The following is a 9,062-nucleotide window of genomic DNA, read 5'->3' on the forward strand; positions in this document are numbered from 1 at the left end:
TCTCATCCCCATTAATTTATCTAATAATTCTGATATATTCATTTTTGCTTGTTGTGTAATCTAAAAGATGTACACTGAAATAAGTGTTTAAATCTAATCTTGATCTGATCCAACATGTTTTTTTTTTTCCGCAAATAAACACATTCTCCCTTTCTTTTCTATCAAACAGAAAACACCCTTTGTCAAAGAGAGGAGATCTCAATCGTTTTTGCCTTTGGCATTAGAATTCATTATTGAGGATCTCCTGGCCGGACACTTTCCCCCGTGGGACGACAATTTTACCATCACTGTCAAGTCCTACCCCGGACTCCCTGTTTTTGCCCTTTTATCTGAAGCAACTAATTCGCGTTCTCTTGCCCTTTTCACTCCCAGACATGCCCCAGGTGGGGGAAAAAAAGTCTCCCACTGACGGTGATGCAGGAGAAGAGCAGGAGAGCCTCCAGAAATCGAGGGGTTAAATGTCAGAGGGAAAAAAAAAATCACTTCCAATGATCTGCGCTGTAAGCCAGTATCATCAGCCTGACCTGGAAAACTCTGGCCCTTCGACAGAGGCATCAGTGAGGGGGATTTGATGTTTTTCGATAATATTATCAGCAGGAGTGAAGTAATCGATAAGTTGAGGTGAGATATGACAGACTACATCCCAATTACCTGGGTTAATGAGGCCCATCCTTACTGCTGCTCTACGCATACAAAGTGATTGACTGCTATTATAAAGCCAATACAGAGGGCAGTTTTATGCCCTGTAATTCAGAACTGTTAACTGTATTGTTCTTTTTATGTTATATCATATTTATGTTGCGTTTTTTTAAGGTCACATTTAAAACGTAACTTTTACAAAAATAATAATACAAAAAAAAGATGCACTTCATATTTGCATTGCAATTCAAAACTGGACAATTCCTTATCTGTGCATAAACCCTCATCACAATAAGAGAAAGCAAGGTGGGAGCAGACAGCCCGTCAGTAATCTGAGCATTTCAGCACCACGGACAGCTCCCTCCCTCCCTCCATCCATCACACAGGAAGGAACCAGTCGTGCTCAGCCAAAAACCGACCCTTTATTATGGTGAACAAATTTAGAACAGTCCCCAGCTCTGAAGGAAACTTGTGTGTAGGCTACTTGTGTGAGATTATTATTTTTTTTCCGTCTTTTCTTTTTTTTTATGTTTCAACAGTGACACGCAAGTCATCCAGTTCATGACCGAGTTTGAAACGAAAATGTCCCATTAAGACCACTACCAACATATGCATGCCAAACGAAAATGAAGAAATAAATAAATAATAGGAAACAAAACCGTAAACCTGTAAACTTTAAGTTGTACATATACATAAATTTAACGTGCGCTGTTTGACAGAGGCAGAAGGGAAAAAAATATATATATATAAACATATATATTTATATATATATTATTAAACGGATCCCATCGAAAGTGAAATGTCAATAGAACAGTTACTACATACGATTCCCCATGACCAAGCAAATATATAGATATATTTTTTAGTTTAAAAAAAACTGTCCATTAGCTTCTTTTTTTTTCGCACCCATCCAAACAGTTCAATGTTCTTTTTTTTGTTGTTGTTGTTCATCAACTGTCACTGTAACATGTTCTTAACTCCCACTCTTCCCATTCTTTTCAAGTTTTATTGTTCCTTATCTTCTGAATGAATCAGAAAGGGTTAAGAGCAAAACATTTTGTTAATTGCTTTGGGGAAGGCCATGTTATCCTTATTGGGCTCTTGATGCTGCAAAGCAATGGTGTGTCCTTTTATCCCACTGCCTCCTACCGTGCGCTCTGGTGCGCCCGTCTCCAGGATGGAGCCTTTGGTTGTGGTCCAAGAAACTGACGTATTCGTGTGAGACTGGTTCAAAGTGCTGTGTCTAAACAGGGGGTCGTGAAAAACCCCGTCCACCCAGTTTCTGAGGGTTGTGACCGGGGAGTCCTGCTGCCTGTCCAGGACACCGGTGGGCGACGAGGCCTCGGGGGAGGAGGCCATGGCTGGCTGGCATCTAAGCATGCAGGACGGGTACTCTGTCTGGTTCAACGAGGTGGCGGTCTGGGCCAGAGACCAGATACGAGGTTTGCTGTCCAGCACCTGGTGGCCTTGCTGGAAGCAGGTTTTGGTTTGCCTGATGTCGCCTGGGTCGTGCTCCAGGTCTTCAGCAGTCACTGTTTTTAGGCAGCTCTTGGCCAGGTCGCGGTCCCCTTCCAGCGAGGGTCCGATGGACAGTTTCATGGAAGTGTCCTTGAGGTGCTCGCTGGAGGCCAGGTGTGCGTTCATGTGGAATTGATGCTTAAGCTCGCACTCTGAGCTTTCCGACTCGATGGCGTCAAAGTCGTCCAGGTCGCTCAGCTGAAGGTCCTTATCTTCTCGACTTCTGCTCTCTGGTGAAGAAGAAACACACAATGTTGAGATTAGGGTTGGGTATCAACAATGATTTTATGAATTGCTTTGATCCTAATTAAAAAACTGATTCGGTTTACGATTCTTTCAATGAAATTTCAAATTCAACAACACGATTTTTGAGTATCAATTGTTGTAATTGTATTAAGAACCCTCAGCTTAATATTATTTAAAATATTAACATTTACATGACAAAATGATTCTTTAAAATAAGTTTTGGCCTTCAACTGGCAAATCAATATTCGATTCATTCATATCTGTTTGGGTTTTTTTAAACCCAGCATTTTATTTATTAAAAAGCATTAGTAGTCGAATAGGCATTAATGCAAGGACAAAAAACTGACCGTCATCATTTGTTTCACTCTTGATTTGATCCTCTTGTGAGCCTTCCTCGTCTTCTCCGTATCTCTTCTCATCTGAGCACTTGTTCCTCGGTGGCCAGGTCATCTTATTCTCCTTCTTGAGTCTTCTCCTGGCATTAGCAAACCACGTGGAGACCTGGGTGAGGGTCATCTTGGTGATGATGGCCAGCATGATCTTCTCCCCCTTGGTGGGATAGGGGTTCTTCCTGTGCTCCTGCAGCCAGGCCTTCAGCGTGCTGGTGGTCTCTCGAGTGGCATTTTTCCTCCTGGTCCCTCCGTCCATGGAGCCGTATCTACAGTAGAAGAACCATTCAGTTGTAAGCAAGCCTTCGGAGGAAAATAGCAAATGGGTTTCTCATGCTCCACACTCTATACTCCATCTACAGAGTGCAGGTCCTTGGGGAGGACCATGCAATAAACATGGAAACTGCCAAAGTCTGTAATTGTGCAGCTTGGTTTAAGGCAAATGTGGAATAAATAAAATGTGTCATTTGTGATGCTAATTTGGTGAGTTAAAGTGACTGAGGTATTCGTTTGATTGAACACACCAACGGAAATGCTTGAGAAACTGTCAGATATATTTTCTGGCTGACTACTTTTTAAATACATTAAAATGTCAGGTCTACATACTGTAAACTACTATTAAAAACAAGTATACAGCTAATTTGCCCCAGTTAAATAAATACTTTGTTTTTTGTGAAAGTAGCACAAATTTTTTTTTAAAGTGTTCAAATTTTACTGTCATATTACTCATTACTTGATATTTGATATTTTATTACTCCACAAAGTTGATTTAACATGATTTTGCTGTGTAAAAGCATTCCTTTTCTTGCAATTAATATGAAATCAAATATCAAGTATTTTAGAGGAAATATATTTCATGTTTGATAGAAAACAATACAATCATTCTTTGTCCTTAAATCACATCTATAATCTGTTTTAAATGTTAAATTCATTGAAGTCACCAACCTAAATCCACATAAATCCAGTTATTAAAACTGGGAAATCTTGCAAAGTGTTATTTTGTGTTATTATATCAGTTCTTCAGTCATAATAACACAAATTTACACTTTTAAATACATTCCCTAGTTTAGTTAAAAACTGGATTAATGTGGATTTGAGTTGGTGCCACTTATCATAAAGAGTTGTGTGTTTTTATGACTGAAGAGCTGATATCATTTTTTGAGAAAATTTTTCAGTACTGCAATCAATACTGCCTTTGAGGTAAATCAGCCTAGTCTTGCTCTCGTTAATTGGCAATCGCCAAACAAAGTAATGGAGGCCAATATTCAATACCTGTCATACTGGTACTGCCCCAGGGTGGGGTCATAGGGGTAGTAGGTAGCAGCCTGGGTGATCCCCGCATGCGCAGAAGCCGTCCCATCCTTGGTGTCAAAGGCTCCCTGCAATCAAACATTATTACATGCATCATTCTATCATTTTAGTATGTAAAAGTATTGTTTATTATTCCCTGCTAAAGGAATGCTGCATTGTTCTTATAGTCTTATTTTATGACAAACTGAATATATATTTTTCTGTAATAAATAAAAATAAAATCAACTGCAAAGACATGAGTATTTTGTTGCATCAAATAAAAAACACAAAATGGTACAAGTCACATCACGAGACAGAAACCCACCAGGGAATAAAAAGCAGAGGCGTCTGTGCCGTAAGCAACATAATTGCCGTAGCCCTGACCACTGGTGTATGGGCTGCCGTAGACCAGCTCATGCCGGGCAGTGGCCAGCAGTCTGCTCTCGTACATGGGGCAGTAGACGGGGGGCTGTGCCGAGGTGGCCATGCCTGAGTCCGGCACGGACCTGGAGCTCGACTCGCAGCAAGAGGTCAGAGAGCTGGTGGTCATGAGGAACTGGTGGTGATGAGGGAGGGAAGAGAGAGAGAGAAAAAAAGAGAGGGAAGATAAAGCAAGATAAGGGTGTGTTTACAAAATTAAAGGACAACAATAAAAGTTCAAGTTCAAGGACAAATAAAATACTAACTTATAAAAAAAAACACTTTCTTTAAGGAGACATTAAATATGTGTATTTTTGATTATCACATAAAAAGTCCTGGTGGACCTAAACAGGAAGAGCCAATATTCTGGATAGTAGTAGAATAAAGTGTTTACATAAAATATAGAGCAAGTGTAAAAGGAATATATATAAGATTTTTTTTTGTAAACAGAAGACATAACAACAACAACAACAGCAACAACAAAATAATGTCAGTCAGATTTGGAGTGCAAAGCTAAATTGTTCACATTTGTTAAACACTACAGTGATGAATGAAATCCTCCTACACAGTGATTGATTAAGACATTTACAAGACTTGCAGTTTTCACTGAAGTCCAGAGAAACACAAATAAACACACATCAGAGAGAGTGAGAATAAAATTAACACTTAGAATTTTCGCTTTGGAACATGTAAACAATGTGCAAGGTTCAAACAAACCTTTGCAACATTAGAACAAAATAATCACGCGTTTTACACGTTACAAAAAAAAAACGGAAAAAATTATTACAGCATAGAAACTTTTTTTGTATTTATTTATTTTTTACAGCAAAACATTCTGGTTAAAAAAGCAATGCAAACAGTTACAATTACGTCTACAGTGCCTTTTTTTTATTAATCTGAAAACTCCAAAAGGGTCTCCGACATTAATTTTGCTAACTTTTCCCGACACGCGTTTTTCCTCGTTTGTTCGCGCATGTCTTTACAAGAGCAATAATAAAAAAAATCACGCTCGTTTTTTTTTTCTCTTTTCTTGGCAACGTGCTCTGTTCGGTCCCATCGAGGACACTGTATTTGTGGAACAGTGCCAAAAACGAAGTGAAAAAAAATCCCTACACTTCTTTTTTCACTCCTGTACGGGAGCGCACAGCTTCTCTCCTAAAACACCCAGACAGACGTGCAACGCGGCGAACTGTCAACCAAACCAAACACCCACCAGCCACCAGCCAAGCCATCCACACACAGGCTTGCCCACCCTGCAGAACCTCTCCCACCCTTCCACCCGAGCCCCCGGAACCCCAGGCACGCGCAGCCAGCGCGCGGGTGGTAAAGAACGCGCACGGGGACAGCAGCGAAAGGCGTCCCGGGACGGGCGGGTCTTACCTGTGGCGCAGACGAGTAGGGGTATCCGAACTGTGGATAGGACATGGCAGGGTCCACGGAGCGAAATAAAGAGAATAACAGAGAGAGAGAAAGAGAGGGAGAGAGAGCAGGTTGAGAAAGAAACGAGAGAGAGAGAGAGAGAGAGAGAGCGAGAAAGAGGGAGAGGGAAAGAGAAAAAGAAGAGAAAACAAAAGAGGGGGGAAAAAAGCACAGCAGCTCGTTCACGGGACGCAGCGCACCAGTGGCATGGCACAAGCTGTACCAATAAAAAAAAGAAAAAGAAAAAGAAAGAAAATAAAAAAAGAAAGAAGCGTCTCTAGTTTGCGCGCGCTTTCCTCAGCACTCACTTAAAGCTGCGCAATCGTCGGTCGGTGTGGAGCACATTGCGGCGCTTGCGAGCAATTCATCATTTCCATGTCAGAAAATGGGATTTTTTTTTCTTTCGCGAGTGTTTTTTGGGGGGGATAAAAAATAATAAAAAGTAGTGTAAAAGACGTCAGCCCGGACGCACGACGTTTTAAACGTCCTTGTGACGCTGACGTCAGAAGAAAAAGCCTCTCAAAAATGAGCAGGACTCTTAACTTTAATATGCATTTGTGGGGAGGAAGGAAAAAAATGGAGCCAGTGATGGGGAAGATGGGCTGGGTGGGCTGGTTTGGGTTGAGGGGGGGGTGAGAATGTTTTATTTATTTATTTTTTAAACACACTCTGTACTTGTAATTGATTGAATTCAGCAATTAATCTCCTCAGCTTTGGAGGCTGAGAGGAAATAAAAAAACAAGTGTGGTGTTTTTATTTTTTCTGCTTTATTATTTTTTAGCTTTAATGTGAGCTTTATTAGAGCTCTAATTGATTAATGGTCATGTATAAGATGGATGTGAAGGTGAATGTGATGTTTGAGTGATGGAGATTTTCTTTTTTGAATTTGAAACGTTGAATTTTCTTTTTTTTATTTGAAACTCATATCTGATCTGAATTGTTAGTGGAGATGAGGGGGTTTATTGATGATGTTCTGATAGGCGATTTACATGTGTATGCATATGTACAAATGTATCTTTGTGTGTGTGTGTGTGTGTGTGTGTGTGTGTATGTTACTTAATTCTTTAAACTTTTTTCCCTTTACTAATTCCTTTTTACATTTATAAATTAAAACTTTTTACACACAAATCAACACACCAACCTACACTCACATACACACCACACCTTCTTATTCCAGTTCTTCAGGAAGGAACTGGATCATTGAACCCTTCTGCTTTGGGATGGAGGTGTGTGTGTGTGTGTGTGTGTGTGTGTGTGTGTCTTGCTTGGACATGCGAAGGGCCCCCAGGCTCACACACTCAAATTAATGATGATGTTAGCCTCTCACTCTCTCTCTCTCCCCCCAGCTGGAGGAGTGCAGTGTGTGAGGAGTGTGTGTGACAGCTCGATTGGAGGTGATTGATGACTATCCAGAGACCAGCCAGCGCCATATAATCTAATAGAATATCATAGGGGCTGTGCGTAATTGCGTTTCATTTACAGATGAAAAGACTTGCCCTCCAATTGAGTTCGACTTTTATCAAGCAAAGGTGTTTTTGTCCTCCGTCTCCTAACCTGTAGAAGTGCAGCACCAGATTAGATTAGCCTGAGGACACTTCTGTAATGAATCATCATTTGTTTAGTGAGTGACAATTTGACTGAAAGCTATGTGATTAGAATAGTAGGTATTATTATTATTTATTTATTTATTTTATTTATTATAATTTTTTAACGTTATCATTTTATCTTTAAACATAGCTATGGTTTACTGACTAAGAATAATTAAATACTGACAATCACAGTGCTAATTTAACATTAATGGTGATGATTTAATCATGACGATTTACTGTATTCTACTACTAATACTATAACTAAACATAATAAATAATAATAGTAATAACAATAATAACTCTTATTTATATTTTAAATCAGAAACAAAAATAATGATGATGAGGCTGCTAATGATGATGATAGTGATAATGATAATGATAACGATGATGATTATGATGATGCAATAATGATGTAATATATCAATATATCAGAGGATGAGAAGAGAGCTGAGGATTTCAACTGAAATTATTTTTTACATGAAGAATTATTTTGTTATTATTAATTGAATATTTCTTATAATGCTTCTCTCTCATTTTTCCTTCTCTCTCTCTCTCTCTCCCTCTTTCTCTCTCACACACAAATACACACAGAGACACACACACATTGTGAGCAGGTGAAGTTTGCTGTCCATGTGTCACACAGTGATGTTGTTCATTTGCATTTTAGTTTGCTGGAGCTTCTTCTTTGGCTCTTATCAAATATTAAAGGCACTCGTATGAGCTTTTAGAGGAAAACCCAGGCAGAGCTCTTGTTTTCCACGCTTTAAAGATTCAGAGATGTGTTGCAGGCGGCACGAGGACTTTTACCAGCAGTCCGCAGTCTTACACGAGGAAGATGATGATGATGATCAGCTTTCCAGCCTTCATCAAAGTGTTAAAGCTTTAGTTCCTCAGAGAGATGAAGAGCGCAGATTAAACACAGTCTCGCCTTTAATGGGATGAATAGATCAAATCAGGTGAAAAAATCAGTCAGCAGAGGAAAAGTCACACAGCATACACATGTACACGGCATGTGTGTACTGCAATATGTCTTAATCAATCTAATTAAATTGGAACTCGTCAGCAGTATGTGTGCTTTGGTTCCAAAAATAAAGAATAAATATTAAATATTAATAAAATTAATAGTAAAGACCTAATCTAGACATCTCTATTCCCACTATTAGAGTTCTGTCAGTCAGTTCCTCCTGTGTTCCCCTCCCCCTTCATCCTCACATTCACCTTGTAAAAAAAAAAAAATCACCTGTCAATCATTTTTCAGCTGTGAGGATGAATGTGATTGATCATAAGGGCTTCATGCGTGTTGTTTTTGGTTTATTTACATGTTAAAAATAATAATAAATATTTGTTGAAGTATATGCAAACATACATAACTCTACATTGTATATTTGTGATTTTGTATCCTATAGAAATGCAGCCCCTCTTCAATTTTTCAATTCTGAATCTTAAATAAAAAATAAAACAAATAAAAGGGACAACAATTACATGTTTTAATTCCTTTTGTTGTTGTAAGCAAATAAAACAAAACAACAAGCATGTAAAAAAATAAGTAATT

General features: G+C 39.0%; 1 protein-coding gene across 1 annotated transcript; it reads right to left on the reverse strand.

Annotated features, from left to right (window-relative positions):
• Window positions 1–1,042: 1,042 nt before the first annotated feature.
• On the reverse strand, window positions 1,043–6,429 carry irx4a (iroquois homeobox 4a). Its single transcript, XM_007254531.4, has 5 exons — window positions 5,883–6,429; window positions 4,408–4,638; window positions 4,065–4,171; window positions 2,751–3,061; window positions 1,043–2,387 (listed from the first exon to the last, which is right to left on the reverse strand). Exons 1-5 carry the CDS (start codon window positions 5,925–5,927, stop codon window positions 1,681–1,683), a joined length of 1,401 nt encoding a protein of 466 aa, XP_007254593.2. The 5' UTR covers window positions 5,928–6,429; the 3' UTR covers window positions 1,043–1,680.
• Between the last annotated feature and the right edge of the window lie 2,633 nt (window positions 6,430–9,062).

This window comes from Astyanax mexicanus, chromosome 6 (genome assembly GCF_023375975.1).
Source record: "Astyanax mexicanus isolate ESR-SI-001 chromosome 6, AstMex3_surface, whole genome shotgun sequence".
Lineage (NCBI taxonomy): Eukaryota > Metazoa > Chordata > Actinopteri > Characiformes > Acestrorhamphidae > Astyanax > Astyanax mexicanus.

What these genes read in the sequence shown, in the direction of transcription:
- irx4a (XM_007254531.4), bottom strand. Translation starts at nt 5,927, where the DNA reads ATGTCCTATCCACAGTTCGGATACCCCTACTCGTCTGCGCCACAG. An exon ending in GGGCAGTACCAGTATGACAG is followed by an intron (nt 3,062 to 4,064) that starts GTATTGAATATT and finishes CTTCTACTGTAG; the next exon opens with ATACGGCTCCATGGACGGAG. An exon ending in GAGTGAAACAAATGATGACG is followed by an intron (nt 2,388 to 2,750) that starts GTCAGTTTTTTG and finishes CTTCTTCACCAG; the next exon opens with AGAGCAGAAGTCGAGAAGAT.